This window comes from Leopardus geoffroyi, chromosome E3 (assembly GCF_018350155.1).
Source record: "Leopardus geoffroyi isolate Oge1 chromosome E3, O.geoffroyi_Oge1_pat1.0, whole genome shotgun sequence".
Lineage (NCBI taxonomy): Eukaryota > Metazoa > Chordata > Mammalia > Carnivora > Felidae > Leopardus > Leopardus geoffroyi.
The window spans coordinates 28,911,405-28,932,945 of NC_059340.1; the positions used below are offsets into that span (position 1 = coordinate 28,911,405).

At 53.2% G+C, this 21,541-nt stretch overlaps 2 protein-coding genes across 9 annotated transcripts in view; one reads left to right on the forward strand and one right to left on the reverse strand.

Moving 5' to 3' along the window:
* Positions 1–3,168, forward strand: part of ABCC6 (ATP binding cassette subfamily C member 6) — a 53,046-nt gene extending 49,878 nt beyond the window's left edge. For 5 of the 6 annotated variants that reach the window (XM_045460244.1, XM_045460247.1, XM_045460246.1 and 2 more), the window contains 2 exons: positions 2,071–2,265; positions 2,583–3,168. In XM_045460244.1, coding sequence (XP_045316200.1) covers positions 2,071–2,265; positions 2,583–2,691 — 304 coding nt within the window. In that variant the 3' untranslated portion in view covers positions 2,692–3,168. Of the gene's footprint in view, positions 1–1,981; positions 2,266–2,582 lie in introns of those variants that run through there. The other variant, XM_045460245.1, reaches the window with a different exon arrangement.
* A 5,344-nt stretch (positions 3,169–8,512) lies between these two features.
* The window catches only part of ABCC1 (ATP binding cassette subfamily C member 1), a 141,346-nt gene continuing 128,317 nt past the window's right edge, over positions 8,513–21,541 (reverse strand). For 2 of the 3 annotated variants that reach the window (XM_045460239.1, XM_045460240.1), the window contains exons 24-31: positions 19,867–20,066; positions 17,872–17,998; positions 17,244–17,345; positions 14,810–14,956; positions 12,830–12,988; positions 12,015–12,181; positions 10,746–10,940; positions 8,513–10,214 (exon numbers count right to left, since the gene is read on the reverse strand). In XM_045460239.1, coding sequence (XP_045316195.1) covers positions 10,106–10,214; positions 10,746–10,940; positions 12,015–12,181; positions 12,830–12,988; positions 14,810–14,956; positions 17,244–17,345; positions 17,872–17,998; positions 19,867–20,066 — 1,206 coding nt within the window. In that variant the 3' untranslated portion in view covers positions 8,513–10,105. Of the gene's footprint in view, positions 10,215–10,741; positions 10,941–12,014; positions 12,182–12,829; positions 12,989–14,809; positions 14,957–17,243; positions 17,346–17,871; positions 17,999–19,866; positions 20,067–21,541 lie in introns of those variants that run through there. The other variant, XM_045460241.1, reaches the window with a different exon arrangement.

Consider the following 21,541-nt stretch of genomic DNA (forward strand, 5'->3'; position numbering starts at 1 on the left):
CCCTACCCATTTAGCCCATCCCCCCCCTCCAGTAACCCTCTGTTTGTTCTCCATTTTTAAGAGTCTCTTATGTTTTGTCCCCTTCCCTGTTTTTATCTTATTTTTGCTTCCCTTCCCTTATGTTCATCTGTTTTGTATCTTACATTCCTCATATGAGTGAAGTCACATGATATTTGTCTTTTCTGACTAATTTCACTTAGCATAATACCCTCTGGTTCCATCGACGTAGTTATAAATGGCCAACCATTTTTTAATGTACAATTCGTAGTGTTAAATACATTCACATAATTATGCAACCCATTTCCAGAACTTTTCCATCTTGCAAAACTGAAACTCTGTACCCATGAAAAAACAATTCTAGGAGCAACTGGGTGGCTCAGTTGGTCGAGTGTCCAACTTCAGCTCAGGTCATGATGTCCCGGTTCATGAGTTCAAGCCCCATGTCAGACTTGCTGCTGTCAGCTCAGAGCCTGCTTGGGATCTCTCTGTCCCTTTCTCTCTCTGCCCTTTCCCTGCTCACACACACACACTCTCTCTCTCTCAAAAGGAAAATAAGCCTTAAAAAAATTCTATTTTCCCCTGCCCACAGCCTCCAGCAACTCCCATTCTGCTTCCTGTTTCTGTGACTTTGACTACTCTGGGCACCTCATTTTTTTTTTTTAATTTTTTTTTAATGTTTATTTATTTTTGGGACAGAGAGAGACAGAGCATGAACGGGGGAGGGGCAGAGAGAGAGGGAGACACAGAATCGGAAACAGGCTCCAGGCTCTGAGCCATCAGCCCAGAGCCTGATGCGGGGCTCGAACTCACAGACGGCGAGATCGTGACCTGAGCTGAAGTCGGACGCTTAACCGACTGAGCCACCCAGGCGCCCCTCTGGGTACCTCATTTAAGGGGAGTATTACAGTATTCGCCTTTTGTGACTGGCTCGTTTCACTCAGCGTAATGCCCTCAAGGCTCATCAGTATTTGCAGCATGTGCCAGAATTCCCTTCCTTTTTAAGGCTGAATACTATTCCATTGTAGGGACGGACCACGTTTTTCTCGCCCATTCCTTCATGGATGGACGCTTGCGTGCCTTTTTGAAAACAAAGACGTTCTGGATCCTAAAACCCCATCTGCCCCCAGAGGTGTGAGGGTAAGAGGCTGTGGGTGGCAGCCTCATCAGAGCTTCTGCTCACTAGAGAAGCAGGGTAGCTTGGTGGCTGAGAGTTTAGACACGCGTCAAATCCAGCCTCCCCCAGTTACCAGCTCTAGGACCTTGGGCAAGCTCATCTTCTGTGCCCAAGAGAGAAGTGAGTGAAAAGAGAACTATATAGTGAGTGTCTCCTTCCTGTTCGAGGATTGACTTATACGCGTTAAGTTGCAGACACAGTGCCTGGATGGAGGGAAAAATAATGTTTCCCTGTAAACCTCAGAGAGGCCCCCTCACGAATCCCCTTCTGCAGGATTGGCTTATGAGGCTTGAAAGTTGCCCCGGGGTCACCCAGCTCGCCAGGGGCGTGGCCATAGCGGGTCCTGGTTCCCCAGAGACGCTGCTGGAAGGCTTCACCGTGAGAAGGAAGACCGCCCCAGACAGCCTTGGGTCTCCAGGGTCAGGGGTGTCACGACTGTGTGACCTTCCGTTGCAACTGTGTGCTGTGTGCTGGGGCCTTACTCTGTGACAAGCACACCGCTAAGCACTTTTATGGGGCTTATTTTGTCCCTGCACCCTGATAAGTCACAAGACTCATTGGCACAGTAACTACCTTTGTGGTCACCGTGAGACGTGAGTCAAGACATGCACACGCACGTAGGCTATGTCTGGCACAAGAAGTGGAAATAGCCATTTCACTGGAGAAGAGGAACTGAGGCGCGGGGGTTTGAATGTCTTGCCTGGAGTCTCCCTGCTCAAAAAATGGCAGGAAGGGGATTCCTGCCAGCTCTGTGGACTGGGGACCCTCGTGAAGGAGTGTGTGTACCGGCCCCACTAACTTCTGCAGCTGTCGGGGGATCCGTTCGTGGGCAGGCCCTGCAAGTCCTGAGATGCAGGTAGGGAAACGTCGGGCCTGACCGTCCCCCTCCTTCCCAGTGTGGGCCAGAAGCAGCTCCTGTGTCTGGCACGTGCCCTTCTCCGGAAAACCCAGATCCTCATCCTGGACGAGGCCACAGCCGCCGTGGACCCGGGGACGGAGCTCCAGATGCAGGCCGCCCTCAGGAGCTCGTTCGCCCGGTGCACAGTGCTGGTCATTGCCCACCGCCTGCGCTCTGTGATGGACTGCGCCAGGTAAGCACCCCTCCCCGAGCAGGCCCTCTCCCCGCCCCGCCCCCACGGGCGTAGAGGAAGGCGTCGGGGTTTAGAGCCGCACGGGCGCTGGAATGGGTGATCACGTGCGCACCGTACAGGTGGCAAAACTGATGCCCAGCAGGGAGGAGAGGAGCCCAAGAACACGTGCCCAGAAGATGTTTCCAACCTAGCTGTCAGGGTCAGGAAACCGCAGGGAAGGCCGGACTTTGCCAGACCAGACATGCTGGGCTTTCATTGGTGCAAGCGCTCGGGCGGATTGGGCCGGTAAGGGCTCCCCATTGCCCTCTCTCTTGCAGGGTGCTGGTCATGGACAAGGGGCAGGTGGCAGAGAGTGGCAGCCCGGTCCAGCTGCTGGCCCAGAAGGGCCTGTTTCACAGGCTGGCACAGGAGTCAGGCCTAGTCTGAGCCCTCTGCCCTCGCCTCGCCAACCCGGAGAGACTGCTGTGCCTTGGAGGTACAGGTGACCCAGGGGTCGTCACTGGCACCTCAGTATTGGATCTAGACCCCTCTGATCTCTGGGAGGAAAATGGCAGAGAAAATGGCTGATCATCACAAACCCAGGAGGACACAGCAACACCCAGGTTGGCCTGACGAGGGCTCATCCCGCCGCATCCACCCTGGAGGGGCTCCCTGTGCTGCCCGCCCGTTGGCCTCACCTGAGGACCTTGGAAACCTGCACATGTCTGGGCTCCACCGCAGACCAAAGAAATCAGCATCTCTGGGGCTGGGGGGGCCGGGACCGTGGTGTGTGTGCGCCTTTTACAAACCACCCCCTTAATTCTGAGATGGTTGTCGAGTGACAAGCCACGACAAGAATCCAGAAAGTTCCTGCGTAGCTTTACTCTGTTTCCCCCACTAGTAACATCTTGAAAAACGATAGTATAATATCATAACCAGGATGTTGATAGTGGTACAATCGGCCGACCTTGTTCGGATTTCCCGCTTTTACGTGGATGTGTGTGTGTGCACGCGCATTTCTACGGAGGCTCCTGCACCTACCCCCACCAGACGGGATGCTGAACGTTTCTATTACCACAGGAACCCCTCTGCTTGCTTTCGTAACCATACCCACCTCCCTCCGCCCACAACTGCTGACGCGTTCTCCATTTTGGTACCTATTTTTATTTTATTTATCTTGAGAGAGACAGCACGAGCAGGGGAGGGACAGGAGAGGGAGAGAGAGAGAATCCCAAGCAGGCCCCACGCTGCCAGCGCAGAGCCCGACGCGGGGCTCAAACTCATGAACCACAAGATCGTGATCTGAGCCAAAACCAAGAGTCAGACGCTTAACCGGCTGAGCCACTCAGGCGCCCCTTGGGACGTATTTTCAAAGCTTCCAGAGTATTCCACACCTCTTGGTGCCCCCCTACCCTCGGAGATGAGCCCCTAGGAGCGTCTTATCTGAACTGTCGCACCAGCCACACAACCCACACCAAGAGCAGACCGTCCCGGGAATGAGCATGTGCACACTTTCAACTCCATAAATAGGGTTCACGGAGCCAGCACCCCCAGACTCCCACTGAGACAATCTCCTCACCGCACACTTCCTCCGTTTGTTGAAGACCAAATTCCAGCTCCCCAGGGGAGTCCCAATGGTGGTCGGGACGTCCAGAGCAGCCAGAGGCCTGGATAGGGATGGCTCAGGGCTCGCTTTTGTGAGGGGGAGTCACCACGCGCCATGCTGCTCGGGCCGGTTTCCCACGGCACTCGGAAATCGGATACAGGGCTCCTAAAACTGGCTTCAGGCACCAGGCAAGGGGGACGAGAGTCTAAAATAGGCCAGCCTGAGGCCACACAGGCATATAGCTGTGAAGGGCAGCCTGAGAAAGGAGTCAAGTCCCTGGACCAGAACTTGAGGCCAGCCCCACGGTTCTTTAGTGACCTCACGGCATGGCTGCAGAGGTGAGCTGGGCACCAAATGGACGCCCGGTCCATGTTCACTATAGTCATCAGTGAGGACCTCCGGGGGGTAAAGGCTTTACACACCAGGATCTTTTTAACCACATCACTCTAAAAAATGTTTATTTTGAGAGAGAGAGAGAGTGAGTGCTGGGGAGGGGCAGAGGGGGAGAGAGAATCTTAAGCGAGGTGCAGGCTCAGCGTGGAGTCCGATGTGGCTCTCCACCCCATGACCCTGAGATCATGACCTGAGCCGAAATTAAGAGTCAGGTGCCAGGTGCCCCTTTAACTGCATCACTGTTGACAGGTGGGCTGATAATTCTGGGTTGGGAGGGACGTTCAGCAGCAGCCCTGGCCTCTTTACTAGAGGCCAATAGCACTGTCACCTCCAGCTGTGACAAAAATGTCTCTAGATGCTGCCACTGTCCCCCAGGGGATCAATCACCTGGTGAGAGGCACTGGGCCTACCCGACCCGTGGTTAATCTGCTGAGACGTGGACAATGGCTGTGCTGGTATATCAAGAGGGGCCTGTGGACACCCACCTGCTTGCTGGGACCCGGAGCCCGCCCTGTCCCAGCCCGGTCACGGGGACTTTCAGCTGGTCCATTCAACATAGGGTCTTCAGCCCAGAGTAAACCAAATCTAGATCTAATGGCAGTGCCTACCTCCCTTTGCCAAGGGGCGGCCAGAAGCTCCTGCTGTCGCCTTACAAGTAGAGTGGGAGGTCTGCGTCCCTCGCCTGCCCCTGGTCATGCCTACAAGGGGCCGGCCCCACCATCACTAGCACCTCCCAGCTCTGTTTTATAAACGAGGAAACTGAGGCTCAGTGAGTTCACATGACCTGCCAATGTCGCCCAGCTTGTAAGTGGCCGAGTGGGGCTCTGCTCCTGGGTCTATTTACCACCACAGCCCAGGATGTGGCATGGGGGGCATCTGCCCAACTTTGAAGCAGAGGAAGGGACCAGACACAGCACTTTCCATTTCTCTACTTGGAACGGAGCCCCCTGATGTCCGGGCAGAGCGACCGCAGGCCAAAGAGGCAGCCGCTGTGTTTGGCAAACTCACTGGGGGTCATTCGAAGGCTTCTTTCATGGAGGGAGGTGGTTGGCCAGCAGGTGGAGCGTGCTCCCGGGGAGCCAGCGCTAATGAGGCTGTTGTTGGGCCCACACCACAGCTTCCTGGAGACTGGCCTGCAGGGGCCACCCAGGCCATCCGTCCCCCTGCCACAGGCTCGGGGGGGGGGGGGGGGACACAGATGCAGGAAAAGCCATGTACAGACCTTCTGTGGTCAGTGCCGGTCTCAGTAGGTCCCTTACCTTCACCTGTGTCCCCTCCCGTCACTGCAAATGCTTACCAAGCCCTGCCCCAATGCCTGCCACAGCCTTCTAGGGAACCCTTACAACGGGAGGAGGAAGGTCCCATCATTATCCCCTTACTAGGATGCTTTGAGGAGGCCCCTTTTACAGATGAGAGAACGGAGATAGCATAGGGACCCGAACCCAGGTGGCTGGGCTCCAGAGCTCATGTCCTGTCCACTGTACCACACTGCCTCTCGCACACTGTTAACTCTAAAACACTAGCTCGCTGCTAGTTGAATTCCACTCTGGTATCCCACCAGAAGCGAAGGAAAGGGCTCCTTTCCTTTTTATTTTTTTCTCTTGGTTTATTTATTTTGAGAGAGAGAGAAAGGGAGAGAGTGAGCGCACAAGTGGGGCAGGCGCAGAGAGGGAGAGAGAATTCCAAGCAGCCTCCACGCAGTCAGCACAGAGCCCAACTCAGGGCTCGAACTCATGAGCTGTGAGATCATGACCTGAGCTGAGATCAAGAGTCGGACGTTGAACCAACTGAGCCCCCCAAGTGCCCCAGGGCCCCCCTTTCCTTCTCGAGGCAAGGGATTTGTTCATGTGTCTTCACTGTGTCTCCCAGCACCTGGCATGGTGTGCAGCAAACGAGAGTGCTCAGTAAGTGACAACTGCGTGACTGGATGGACGGACGGATGGACGGACGGGCGGATGGACAAAGCAATGAATCCTACATCGTCATGTCGGATGGTGTCCTGAGGGCCGGCTATGGTGCTGGGTGCTTTACCTGGATCTTTCTCCATCCCCACACCCACCTGGCCTGGTGGACATAATGATCCCAGCTGTACCAAGGAAGAAACCACAGGTGCCGAAAGGCAAGTTCTTGAGTCCCCGATGACTTCGCACTTGGCTCACGGCCCGGCACAGAGGGCTTGTCCTGGATCAGAGAACCCAGTCACTTGGATACGTGCTACATGCCCGTGGTGGGCCATTCATCAGGGAATAAACAGATCAACCCCCTGCTCTCACAGAGCAGCCACTGAACCACCACCCGGGGAGGGACCGGCAAGAGGGAAGACCCTCTTGGTCTTGCATCCTGCACCCTGGAACACCAGCAGAGTGTGACTTGTGGCTGGAGAGGCCAGCGAGGTGGCCAGAAGGGAGCTGCGGGCAGAGGTCATGGGAAGCCAGATTACGTGGGGTGTCTGGGTGCCGAGACGGGGACCGCAGGAGGGTTGTGAGGTGATTTTTTTACAGTTACTGCAGGGAGTGGGCGGCCAGGGCAAAAGCAGGGAAACCACTGAGGTGGTGGCTGTCACAGGAACACGAGAGAGACACCAGCGTGGCAGGAATGGGAGGGAAGAGAAGCGGTCTGATTGGGAGTGTTTTTCTGGAATGAGCTGCAGGACCCGCACGGGGGGGTGAGAATGAAGGGCGGACAAGAGCTCAACACTGGGAGGCACCACGTCCACTGCCCGCTCCCCTCTGGCCCAGGGGTCCCTTCCCGTGTGAGCAACGCTCCGCACTGAGCCCAGGGCCTGGCACACGGCAGGTGCCGTCTCCCTCCACGTTAGCAAAGTGCTCACCCGGACCATACCTGGAGGAGCAGGCGCCCCCGCCCCAACCCTGGCGCTTCTGGCTTCCACCTTCTTCAGGGTTAATGCGGCTTCCGGCCTTCTCTTCGTAAAGCAGAGGGAGCTCTGGCCCAGGCCTGGGACCCTCTGGAGTCCCAGCTGTCTCACAAAGCACACCCGTAGGCACACGCTCAGATACCTGTTTAACAGACCCGGCTTGGGGTTTTAGTGATTCAGGGTCAGGCTCCACAGAGAGAGGAGACAGGAGCACACCTCCCTTCTCAGACTGACACCCCCCCACCCCTGCCCCGACCCAGCGCGTATAAATACCTCCTTCCAATGGTAACACCCTGACGGGAGCCCTGTACTGAACACTCAGGCTTCAGTCCCTAAACGCAATGACGTGCGAGGCAAAGGTGTCAGTCCAGGGACAGCAATGTCGGAGGGAAGACCGGCAGGGTCAGGAAGCTCCCTCTGCACATTTACTTGGTGCGCAGTTTTAGGGTGCAGCAGAAATGGCCTGCTCCCCAACTACAGGGAATTCTTCACCATCGAGACTCGCCCAATTCAAACTCAGAAACCGAACATGCCAGCCTCACTCACGCACTATCCAAACCCCAGAAAACATGCAAATGACTGCAGGGAGAGGTACTGCTCTCCCTTACGCGCCCCTGCACTTCCCAGCCTCTTTTGCGGTGTGGCTGGGGCCGTATGACTGATTCTGGCCAACGGGCTGAGTGGAGCTGACTTGTGCGGCTTCTGGTTTGGGACACTGAAGAATGGGTGTCCATCACCCGCACTTTCCCCTCCCCTGCTGTGGTCTCTGGAAGCCAGCCTCGAGAGGTGATGTCATAAGCCCAGAAGGGCCTGGATCGCTAAGCTGCTGCATGGAAGGCAGGGACCCTAGAGAGGCACCCGACGCTCACCAAGACACAGGAGTGAGAAACAAACCCTTTTGTTCATTTCCTAAGAGTTTAGGGCTAATTTGCTAACTGCAGGACAGCCTGTCCTGTCCTGATGCAAAGGGATTTTCTAGGGTCATTTTGGCCACATGGGACTTTCACCTTCCTTGTGTCTTAGAACCTGACCAGGGTTGTGCATATCAGACACACCGCTGCTTGTCTCCACAATCCCAGGAGGCAGGTACGATCAGCCCCATCTTACAGATGAGGCTACCGAGGCACAGAGACCAAGTGGCTCACACAGGGTCACACGGCCAGTGAATCCAAGGGTGGGATTCAAACCCAGCCTCTGTCCACTGTGCCACGCTGACTCCCCGCTAAACCGCACCTGCTTAACCTCTAAGGTCCCATTTCCGGATGAGAGCTCCCGCTGGAGACGGCAGGTTTGCCAAAGACAAAGAAGAGAAGCAGACGAGAAGGTACCCAGTCCCGACTCCTGAAGAACAGGGCTGAAGCCTCTGCTAACGCCCCAAGAACACAGGACAACTGTTCAGTAAGAAACAGAATATTTTTTTTTTACTGCAAATTATTTGCAAATGTTCACGTTTCCAGTGTAAGTCGTTAGAAAAAGATCCCCAAGAAAAACTTGGTTTTATCTAGTGTGAAAGAATGGTATAACTTACAAAAAAAATAAATATGTATTTCCACCTAAAAGAAAGATGCTTCTCTGGGTTTGAAGTCAGCAACGTAGTTCATAGCAAGTATGAATCTTGGAGTAGCAGTGACCTTCCTCTGCTTTGGGGTCTCACTGTGCTCCCTGAGAGCTCTAAACAGGACGGGCCTCGAAGGACTCTGCTTCTCCGTTCTCCTCCAGGAACACGTGGCCATTCCCTGGGAATGCTGCTCCTTGGCTAACCCTTCCTCCCAAGAAATTAAAGTCTTGAGACTGTTTCTCTCCCTAGAGCAGCATTTGAAGGAAAAAAAAAAAAAAAAGAAGAAAGAAAAAGCAGCAGTCACTGATATTCGTGAATGGGTCCTTTTCTCATCCTGGAAGAGACTCAGTAATGAAATGTCGAGTTCTCCACACTGCCACCTTCAAGCTAACCAGATGCCAAGGGCGAGAAAAGAAATCTAAATACCCGGAGGCGCGGAGGGGGATCAACAGGGCTCATTTAGGTACCAACGCGTTGTACTTAGGAGGTACCTGGTGCTCCCTTGCCCTTGACCGCTTCATAACCATTGGCAGATCTTCTCTCTCAGGGACTACAGAAGCAGAGCCATTCTAGCAACGGGTAGGAAGAGGGAGGAAGGAGAGCAGGGAGAAGACTGGAGCGGACAAGGAGCTGAGCAGCCAGGCTGGGGAGTCAGCACTGAGATGATCTCCGGGCCCAGACAGCCCACAAGTCCTGCTGAGTCCCGTCAGTGAGAAGTCCATGGACGTGGAGGCTGGCCCCATGTGTGACGCATGTACCAGTGACGTGGGGCTGGGACATCAGAACCTAGCGTCTGAGCGCCTGGAAGACCAGACGGTTGGTGACAGGAGAGTCCTTGGCCCTCAAGGTACTGCCCGAGGGTGAGAATGATCTTCCCAGGCCCCTCACCTCCCACCTGCAGCCCCGAGGAAACAAAGCATTCTGGGAGGAGCCAGACAAGGAAGGATGTCAGAGGCGCCACGGGCAGCTGTCGGGGGCCAGCGAGCTTCTCAAAGACGGAATCCACAGACTTTGGCTGGAGAGATCTGAGGCAGTTGGCTGGATTTGGTCACTAGCATATTTTACGAAACCCATTTCTCCGGCTGTCTGGCCACCAAACCTAACAAAGCACCAAGAGCACAAGTGTGCACTCCCAGGGGCGTGAGAACGTATGTACATCTTGGAGGGGCAATGGAGGTGAGGGTGGGAGTGTTTGGGGGGGGGGGGGCTGCATCTCTGGGTCTCTCCTGGTTCTTCATGGTCAGTTCCAGGTTGGGGGCCAGACAGGCTGCTTTGTGTGTGTTTTCATTTTTATGTTTTTTGTTTTTTTTTTTCTTTTTTCTTTTTGGTTTCAGTAGACAGGAGGCTTGGGTTCCCCAGAACAGCGCCTCATCCCTGGATGCTGCCCTGTCAGCCCTGTAATTCCGACCAGATGCACCAGCTCTGGGGCTCACACCAGGCCAGCATCTTTGGCCATGCTGTAGAAAAGACCTCTCTCCTGCAGGAGGTCCAAGGGGTGGCCACACTCCCGGATTTCTCCTTTGTCTAGGACGATTACCCTGCAAGAGGAGGGGACACAGACATGAGGGACAGGGAAACAGTTGGCACCCTGGGCCCCCAAGAGCCACATGACCAACTCCCTGCTTTGGGTCAGGGCCCTAATGCCTCGTGTTAGGACTGGTGCAATAGCCTTCCAACTGGCTGCCCATCCTCAATCCCTCCTCTTGTCACTGTCTAAGTCCTGTGATGCTTACGCCCATTACCGGCTGTCACCTCTTAACATTTCCTTCCCGGAGCAATCAGCTTTTGTGCGTTGCTGTGTTTGCTGTCTATATCCATACACAGCCCCCAACTAACCTATCAGGTCCCTCAGGCAGGCCCCTTCTCTGATACCTCCTTGCTGAGTCCCCAGTGCCTAGAACAGGACCAAGAATGTGGCAGGGACTTCACACACGTATGTTGATTGAATCAATAATGGAGTGATGCCAGAAACACCCAGCGTAAAGAGAGGGCTGTGACTAGACACGGGATGATGCTGTACAAACAGGTATATCCCAAGGCTGGCAGGCCTTCTATGCCAGCAGCATCACCTTGTGTAGTCCATGATGGTGTTGAGCCGGTGAGCAATGGTCAGGACAGTGCAGTCGTCAAACTGCGTCCGGATGGTAGACTGAATGAGGTCATCGGTTTCGAGGTCCACGGCCGCGGTGGCCTCATCCAAGACCAGGATCTTTGTCTTCCTCAGCAGAGCCCGGGCCAGGCACAGCAGCTGACGCTGCCCAACGCTTGAGCGGAGACAAAGAGCAGGAGACAGCGAGTGTCACAACCACCCCTGACCCTGAGCCCAGGCCTGAGCTGGGAGAAGAGAGAAGAGACACCAGGAAAGCACTGCCCCTCCCCGCTCCTGCGCCCACGGCAGACGTTAGTGATGCCAGGACATTCTTGCTGCTGACCTAGAAGCGGGCTCAGGATCATTTTCAACACAGGACTCAGAGGGGATATCCAAAATATGTGATGAGGGCAACACGGGCGATGTGACATCACAAGATGGCCCCTCATGCGTGCCTCCTGTAGGACCCTCCCCGTTGACTCTGGACTCAACCGCGTGTCTTGCTTTGGTCAAGGGCATGCTGGCAAACATAAGGCCAGCAGAGGCTTGCACCGGAAATGCACACCAGGGTTTGTGCGCTCTTGCGCCTCTGCCGTCACCATGACAACGTGCTTGGGCTGGTCTGCTGAAGGAGGAAGGACATGTGGAGCAGACCCTAACTGCCCCCGCGGACCCCCAGCCAGAGGAGTGAGCCACGAACAGCAGAGCCGCCTGGCCGATCACCCCAGGTGTCTGAACGGTCACTGCCACTGCTCAACGCATCTGAGGCTTGGGGGTTGGTGGTCACAGAGATGGGCAACTGAGCCAGCCACTGACTAGTAACACTGGAGCAGGACTCTGGTTTGCTGTTGTGCCAGACATGAATACTTTGGTTGCTGGGTCATGGGTGGATCCTGGGACAAGGGCCAACGCAGCTGGGGCAGTGAGTGGTGACTCAGAGGGCTCAGAAAAGTGCTATTAACCGACTGACAGAGAAGCTTTTCAACAGTTTAACAAGCGACAGTCACTCTCAATTGAATAAATCTGGTGGAAGGAAGGAACCATATTAGCCATCCCGGTTAGAGCTCATGGTAAAAAGTAAGTGTGGACTGAAACCCATTTCACAGATACTGAAACTGAGGCTCCAAGAGGTTAAGAGAAACTGGCTTGTCTGTGGCAGAGCCGGGACTCAAACCCAGGTTGGACACATATGCATAAGGAGCAAGGCGGAGCCGAGGAGACCGGGTCAGGGCCTCGCATGCCTGCCTACCTCAGGTTCTCCCCGCCTTCTGCACACTCGTGGTTCAGCTTATCGGGAAGGGCTGACACAAAGTCCTTGAGGTGAGCCAGCTCCAGGGACGTCCAGACTTCTTCATCGGAGTACTGGCTGAACGGGTCCAGGTTCATGCGCAGGGAACCCGAAAACAAAACAGGGTCCTGTTCGGGGAAAAAACGGCAGATGGCATGTGAGGCTCACGTCATGTTGGGTAGGGATGAGGCAGAAGGGTGGGGTGTGAAAACTTCTGATAGGGTCCCAGGGCTCCTTGGAATCACCCTTTCTGGAGACGTTAATAATGGGGGGAAAAGAGTTTGGAAAACCTTGGGTTAAGTGAAATAAAATAGATTTCTTGCTGTAAGACTTTCCAGAGGCTTCAATATGCAAATGTACTGGAACCTTCCAGAAGAGAGAAGCAGCCTGGGTAATCCCTGATCATCAAGTGCCATGGATTCCTCCCTGTTCCCTGCCTACTAAGTACAGTCTTAGAAAAAATCTTAGAGAAAATAACATGACAAGTAAACACATTAGGGAATCGCCACCTACAGAAATCAATCTAGAAAATCCATTTTCCTCTCCTGGCTCTTGAGAGACTTATTCTTGTCCCGACTGGAGCCAGCGGGAGTGAAGAAATGATATCCAGTTAATTCCCACTGTTATTTGTATGCTAAGAGGAGATTCAGTGGCAAAGAAACAGTATGGTTTCGATGAAAATAACAAAATAGGAACACATTTACATTTGTACTGAAAATATACCTACGTAAGCTTTCAGGGTGCCCCACTGACGCCCTCGGCACACCAGACCCCACCTGTGGGATAATGGTGATCCTGAAGCGCAGATCATGTAGGCCAATCTTGGCTATGTTGATGTCGTCGATAATGATCTCTCCCTCAGCAGACTCATTGATCCGAAACAAGCCCAGGGTCAGGGATGACTTCCCAGCTCCTGTCCGCCCCACGATGCCAACCTGTGGGGCAGGAAGGGCCCAGGGTAAGGCAGGAAGGCTGGTATCTGGGGGTTACCTCTTGCCCTCCCCCATGGGGCCCGCATTTCAGGTATCCACCCTAGAGCAGTTCAGTCACCTGGTCGACCCAGTGTCTACCACAGCCCTCCCCATCAGTAGCTTCCCCGGGACATTCCTTCAGGGGCTGTTCTGGCCAAGGGTGAAGAAGGACTTCTGTCTCGGGGCGCCTGGGTGGCTCAGTCGATGAAGCATCTGACTTTGGCTCAGGTTATGATCTTGCAGATCATGAGTCTGAGCTCTGCGTCGAGCTCTCTGCTGTCAGTGCACTGCCTGCTTTGGATGTCTGACCCCCTATCTCTCTGCCCCTCCCCAGCTCGTGCTCTGTCAAAATAAATTAAAAAGGGGACTTCCTTCTCTTTGTCAGCTCTTTTTCTAAGTTAAAATTATAATCACTTCTTTTGGTAAGTGAGCACAGATCTCCCAAAGAGGGTTCAGGCAGAAGGGGTTTTCCACAAAGCCCCATTTGTTTTCAACTCTCGAAGATACTGGTAATCGGGTATTTTCCCCCTACTGTTTTTCAGTCCTTTGATGGTGAGTTTCCCATCCCGAGCTGCTGAAATATCTCAAAGATTCAAGCAGATCCCCCTGCACGCCACACCTTCTCCCCTCGACCCCAGCTGCATGAGCCAAAAAGAGGTTATGGATAGGACCGGTCTCCCTGTTCAGTGGCCAATGATGGACATTCCTGACACCCAGTTACAACTCTTGCCTTCTCATCTGGGCTCTTGAAAGGCAGGATTCCTCCAACCTCTAACAAAAATGTCACAGAGGAGAGTCTCATGATACAACACAAACCATAAAGCCTCAGTGAGAACACCACCCACTCTATTCTTCCCCTTGTTCTTAGAGAAATTATCTCACGGGAATAAAACGTTCTGAGCCTCGCAGCAGGAACGGCTTAACAAACACACGTTTAGAGATGATGGAAACACCGTCCCATGGCAGGTGACCAGGAAGACCCTTAAGTCTGATTCCTGAGGAGGGTCGAAAGGTCTCAGGGCAAGGACGTCTTACAGGAGCAGCCTGGGACCAGGGGTACATTCCAAACTTCTGCCACCCTCACATGTTCATCGAGCCATCCCTACTAGTGATGACAGCATCTTCCTATTGTAGAGCTGGCAAACCTGAATGCCTGCAGGGGACAGCTGGGCACACAAGTGAGACAGGGAGGGACAGGGTGAGCAGAGAAGCTCTTGTCTGGTCTAGAAGAAGCCAGGCAGGGAGTGTAAGCCCAGTGTTGCTACATGTTCTGATCTTTTTTTTTTTTTTTAATGTTTATTTTTTTTGAGACAGAGACAGAGCATGAACGGAGGAGGGACAGAGAGAGAGGAAGGCACAGAATCTGAAATGGGCTCCAGGCTCTGAGCTTTCAGCACAGAGCCCGACGCGGGGCTCAAACCCACGGACCACGAGATCATGACCTGAGCCGAAGTCGGACGCTTAGCCGACTGAGCCACCCAGGTGCCCCCCCACTTTTTTTTTTCATGTTCTGATCTTTCAAGAAAAGCAGGAAGTGGATCTTGACAGAAGGCACACCAGATTTTTCATAATTTTCAACATACTCAGATTTCTTCCCCCCGAAAACACACAGGTGGGCCTCATTTGGTGCCCGGTCAACAGTATGCAACACACCTGGGACACTGAGCAGCTTTTACCTCCACAAGCCCCACCCCCACGGTCCAGGGCCATGACAAACCGGGGAAGTGAGGCACCTGGTTTCGCCTGCCCCACTGTGAATGGATGGGGGAAGCAAGGTACACCCACCTTCTCCCCTCCATCGATGGTGACGTTAATGTGCTTGAGAACCAAGTCCAGGTTTTCCCGGTAACGCAGGCCGTAGTCTCGGAATTCTACTCGGCCAACCTGAGGCCAGGTGCTGGGCGGAGCCGTCTCGGGGATTTGCCAGGGAGCCTGTGATCGGGGGTGGGGGGTGGCGGTAAGGGATCTTCAGTCCCATGTGACCCAAGGCTGTAGGTGACCTGCAGGTCCCCTCTGACCTCCTCTCCCTCCCTCTTGCTCACTCGGCTCCCCACGGGGCTGCACTACCTCTCAAACACACCTGCGGACCTCGCTGCTGGGCCTTTGCACCTGCAGGTGCCCCTGTCTGGAATGCTCTTTCCCAAACTACCCTCTCGTGCGCTCCCTGGCAGGCTGCAGATCTTCCGCCAATTCAGACCACCCCCTGCCTCTGTGCCCTCCGTCCCCTCCCCTGCTTCGTTCTCCTCCAGACCACCGGGCACCTCCTAGCACCGCAGGTGTGCATTAATTCGCTTATTCTGTCACCCACGCCCCCTGGAACATCTCTGTCAGGACAGGTTCTTTCCCTGCTCGCTGTCATACTCCAGGCACACAGTAGGGACTCCACGAGTATTTGTGGACTGTACCAATAAGTGAGTGGTCTTCTCTGGTCAGACACAAGGGCAGAGGTGTCAGTCTGAATGCCTTCTACATCGGGACACCAACTATGCAGCAACGGCTAATGAGAAAGATCACGGTCCCATGACCTCACTTCATCCTCACTACAATACCATGAGAGGGGTCCTTTCACTACCCCCAGTTTACACATGAGGAAACTGAAACACAGAGAGGGTGAGTAACTTGCCCAGAGTCACACAGCCCCTATTTCTGAAAAGCTTCTTAAGTTCAGTTCAGCATTTCCTGAGCTCTACAACTGGATGTGCTCTGGGCCAGGCTGGAGGCTACCTTTGGGGGAGCTGAGGAATGGAGGGGACAGCAAGAGAGAACTTTCATCCTTTCTCCCCCATAAGCTTGTTACATTAATTTTCATTTACAACAAGCACAGTCCCCTTTTACAAATTTATGTATAATGCAGGGGATACGCTGTAAGAACACGGAGGGCACTGGAGAGAGAGGTAGGTGGAACTTTCTAACTGTGAAAATATATTCTATATACATATTTTTAGTAGTGCTAAGACCCTGGATCTTTACATTCTTTTGTATTTTTCAAGTATGCTCTTATTTGAGAAATTAAAAAAGTAAGTATTTAAAGAAGTAAAAACAAAAAATTTTTAAATAAATTTAATTTCGGGGCACCTGGGTGGCTCAGTAGGTTAAGGGTCCGACTCTTGGTTTCAGCTCAGGTCATCTCATGGTTCGGGAGACTGAGCTGACAGCACAGAGCCTGCTTAGGATTCTGTCTCTCCCTCTCTCTCTCTCTCTCTGTCCTTCCCCTGCTTGGACTCTGTTTCTCTCTCTCTCTCTCTCAAAACAAAGAAACAAACATCCAGAAATTAAAGAAAATAAATTTAATTTCATACTTCATGCACGGTGAACTGCAGGGCATGTGAATTAGATCTTAAAAACTAAAAAATAAATTCGATGTTGAGCGCGAAAACCCCTGGTGTGACACACTCTTATTTCCACAGGGGGCGCTCACACCATTCTGAATAATGCTCTCCCATGAAGCGGGACCTGGTTCACCTGTGTCAGAGTCTTAAGGACGGGGCATTTTCTTGGGAGGCAGTGTGCCAATGGCCACGTAACCTTGAGCAAAGTAACTTAACCCTGTGTCTTAGTTTCCTGATGCGTAAAATGGGGATCATGACAGAACATGAGCTATAAGGCTACATAAAGATTACACGAATTACTCTACGTAAATTGTATGAATTACTCTATGTAAAATGTGTAGGACAGGGCTGACAGCTCCCGAAGGCCCAATATGTGTCCCTAATATTACTGGTGGTGGGGGCGATGAGGGGATCCACTGGTATTGTCACCATGATCACTGCCAATGCCACCAGTGACCGTGTGTAGACAGAAAACGGCACTTTCTAGGGGCAATGTGGCACTGATGTCTGGACACTTGGGTCCTACCCTGACCACGTGTGACCTTGGATCAGTCACTGTCCCTCTCCAGGCGACCCTCTCCTCCATCTATAAAATGGGGACTTGGGTCAAACAACTGCCGGGTTCCCCAAACTTCGGTCATGATTTTTACAACATCCACGTACTGACTCTCTTGCTGTTGACTTTCAGGGCTTTGAATCAACTGATATTTAATTTTTAAACGTGAAGATGAAACTCGTCTCCTTCTGCACCACACAAGTCCCTCATACAGATAAGTAACAAAGACCAGAAGACAATTTTCGCTGAATAGGGGTTGTCTGTTGAAGGCACCCAGGTCGCGCTGATGGGGCCAGGCGAGGGCAGGCGAGGGCAGGCCAGGGGCCGGCCTTACCTCCTTCTCCGTTTCCGAATACTCCTTCAGCCTCTCCACGGCCACGATGTTGGTCTCCAACTCGGACGACATGCGAACCAGCCAGTTCAAGTACGTGGTGACCTGTGCACAGAAGAGTCACATGGAGCTTCTGGGGTGAGCAGGGGCTGCTTTATCTTCAGCAAGTGATTACGAATTACGCAATTTTTTGAGGTAAGAAAGGCACCAGCCTCACGTACCGCCGTCGCCAGACCGCACCTCTTAGGCAAGCGCGTTTCAAAATAACCCCTGGGCCACACAAGCAATCGGAAAGGGCATCAGAAAAGATTTCCAACGAGATGGTAATAAGGGAAAATCCAATGTATCAAAATTTGGGCAATGTGGCTAAAGGCGGAATGAGAGATAAAGTGACAGAGTGAAAAGCATTTTTCCTGTCGCTGGAGGCATCCTCTTGGTTCATCAAGGGCTTTCCTTGACTGACGGGGGAATCCCGGCCCCGTGTCTCATCTCCCTCCAGCACCAGCGGGTCACTGGGCTTCTCAAACGCTGCTTGGCCCCTCACCTCTCCCCCAGCTCCTGCGGGGATTCAAAGCAAAGGCCCGAGACCCTGACAGCCGTAAGAGAATGCAGCTGGGGGCACCTGTCTTACCTGCAGTGAGTAGGACACCGAGAGGCCCACTAAGCCGGCGCTGAGACTGTGCCTGGAGATCACGGCGAACAGGGCAGCAAACAGGACGATGCAGTTGCCTACGCACTCCAGCCGCACGGCCAGCCACCTGCTCACAGACACACAGGCAGATGGACAGACACACCAGGAGTTGGCTCGTCAGAGATTTGGTTTCTGGCTCAAGCCGGGGAAGGAGGGAGGCACTTTGCTAATGGAAAGAATTCCCCGAGAGCTCCCGAGACAGGCCTTCAATCTGTCCTCTCACGGGGGACGGAGAGCCAAAGGGACACGGTCTCACTAATTCCTCATCGATCTCGCAACCCCGGGGGACTGAAACGGAGTTCTCCAGAAGGAGCCTTCCCGGGAAACTAAAGCTTGCCTTTTTAAGAACCAACTTTTTTTTTTACGGAAACCTTTATAACATACCCATGTACACCCATCTGCAACGACAGGTCCAGGAAAGTTCCTAAATACTAAGAAGTCATCAACTGTAAGAGGCAGCACTGTTGTAAAAATAACCTTTTCCTGGCAGAAGGGGGAAGGGAGAGTGAGAAATGAAATACTATTTTCAATGTAGCTGTAATGTTCCTAGATCATCCTCCTTTTAGAAATGTTAAAATACATTATTTTACCTCTTGGAATATAAACAGAAAACATTATTGGTTTAAAGCGAACTTCCCTAGCGTACCTCCAAGCGTTAGGAATATTAGTGATTTAAGGTGTAAAACATTTTAGGGAAATGGTGTTGTTGATCTTACAGCCCTTAAGATTCGTGTGACTGGGGGTGCCTGGGTGGCTTAGTAAGTTGAGTGTCTAACTTCGGCTCAGGTCATGATCTCACGGTTTGTGGGTTCAGGCCCCACGTCGGGCTCTGTGCTGACAACTCAGAGCCTGGAGCCTGCTTCAGATTCTGTGTCTCCCTCTCTCTCTGCCCCTCCCTTGCTCACACTCTCTCTCTCTTTCTCTCTAAATAAATAAATAAATAAATAACATAAATAACATAAAAAAAAGAAAAATTTATCTTTTTTTATTAAAAAAATTTTAACATTTATTTATTTTTGAGAGAGAGAGTGAGCGAGAGTATTAGCAGGGAAGGGGCAGTGAGAGAATGGGGACACAGAACCCAAAGCGGGTTTGAACGGGGCTCGAACTCATGAACCACGAGATCATGACCTGAGCCGAAGTCAGACGCAAAACGAAGTGAGCCACCCGGGTGCCCCAAAAAAGAAAAATTTTAAAAAGATTCACGTGACTGATCTTCCTGGGTGTGAGCTTATCCTAAAAACAGACCCAAATTTGAGAAACTCCCTGACGATTCTGCAGGGGAAAGTCAGGTCTCCAGTGACTCATGGTCTCCCCACCCAGTCTTACCTTATGGGATTATATTGTGTACGACGGGGCAACAGTTGGTTACGACACGTTGCTCCCAGGGTGAGTCACCCCTCTCCAGAATTTCCTATCCCACATCTCAAAAAACGTATCAGGACATGAGTGAGGAGAATATTCTTTTAGGGATAAGTCAGATACTTTTCTGAATTTAGTCGACAAATAGCGAACTCCTGTCCCTTCTTTGGGACGGATGCTTTTTTCATCATGGCCATTTCACGTGGTCCAACCTCAGGTTGGTGAACGGCTTCCAAAACTCATCACACAGGGGTGGTGGGTGATCACCCCCGTCAGCTGAGAACCAGGCCACAAAAATATCAGCTGAGTCCACCTGTCACCGATGACCTTGTACCGTCAGGACCACAGCGAACGGATAGTTCCTGCAGTATTTTCTGACTCCAGAAAATCTTGCTCCCTATTGTTCCTCAGTGACACCGGAGTGCCTGTGCTTCAAGCTGCCAGTGCTCCTGTCTGCTTTTAATGTTATTCTGTCCCTTCCCGCCCCCCCCAAGTCTAACCATCCCGTGTGTGAGGCCCTCCTCCAGGAACTAAGGCTTCCTTCACCTCCTCCCGCGGGCCTCGGGTGCCCACCTGTTGGCCACGATGCTGGGGTAATAGGCCTTCTGGTTCTCGTCCACCTTCAGGTCGCTCTGGCGGATGAAGCGCTCCTGTTCCTCGAAGGCGCGGATGACGCTGACCCCCAGCAGGGTCTCATTGAAGTGGGAATACACTGGGGAGCGGCTGACGGATTCGAGGCGTTTCAGCTGCCGGGACGAGGCCACGTAGAACCTCTAGGGGAAGAGAATGGACGAGGGAGCTGGCAAAGCCCCTCCCATGCCAGCCACCCACCCCCACCAGGGCCGCGCTGGACAAAGCCTGGACACACACGGCACCTCTGGGAGGCAAGATGGCGGAGCTGGGCTGCTTTTTAACAGGTGTCTCTGCTCACCCGATGCCAGCACAACAGAATGACAGCGACCACATAATGCCAGCAGCTCAGGCCCACGGGGAGCCGACTACCCTAGCACAGTTTGAAGTCCTTCCACAGAATCGGCTCATTTCATCGTCACCAGACAGCTAGGAGTCGGTGCTCATTTGCACGGACCGTCAGTAAACCCAGGCACAAAGAAGCTCGCTGACCTCTTCCCCCTCAGGTCCCCCTCAGGCGACAAGTGGCCGAGCTGGGGAGCTGGACTCGGGAGAAGCCGGCTGTCAAGGGTGACCCCTGCACTGTCCTGCCTCTCTCAAGCCACAGACCTCTAGGGTTTTCTGGACCCAGCAGCGTGGCCTTTGGCCTCCACCCGTCCCCGCGGGCAGTCACCCCATCGGCTCTGCTCCTGCCCTAACCAGGGCAGATGGAACAAAAGCAAAGCAAATCGCGCCCTGGAAGCTTCGAGGACCCGCCCTTAGATGACAGACTGGTCACGTGAGGACATTTAGTTCTCGCGGCCTTAGTTTCCTCGTCTGTACAAACAGGACCGGGGAGACTGAGGTTCCCCATTCTGGAGGTGGCACGTAATGCGAAGGCAGGTGTTTCACAAGCGACACAGCCAGACAAATGAACAAGACAGGGAACAAAGGGTGGTTAGGGACACGGCCTCCCCGCCTCCTGGGGCCCTTGTGGGAGCAGAGACCTTCCACAGAGAACAATGAACGTAATGGAGGAGTCGGACGGGCCTCCGAGTTTAGCAGCTGCTTCCTGGACAGCAGCGTGTATGGTCACCTGAACCCACAACCGGGCAGCCTTCTGGGTCCTGGAAACTCTGTAAGCTAACCCAGCACCACGCCAGCCAGGGCAGGCCCACGATGGTTGCTCTGCCAGTCCCCGAGGGTAGGCCAGATGCCGTCTCTGCTCCCGAGCCTCTCGGCCATGAACAAAACCCTGATGCCTCGGCCCCGCGGCATCTGCCCTGGGAGGGTTCCTCTCCCCGGCTTTCTTTCTAAACATCCCGGATGGAAATCATTCTCAAGTATTTTCCCTGCTCAACCTACTCCACTTTATTTACTGTAGAAAGCTACCCTGAGATGTATTTGTGTTTAAATTGTTGTTTGCTTACTTATTTTTAATTTTTTAAAATATTTTATTTATTTTCGAGAGAGGACAAGTGGGGGAGGGGCAGTGAGAGAAGGACAGAGGATCTAAAGTGGGCTTTGTGCGGACAGCAGGGGGCCCAACACGGGGCTCGAACTCATGAACCGCAAGATGATGACCCGAGCTGAAGCCACCCAGGAGTCCCTAAACTCAGTCTTTTAAAAAAAGAACTAT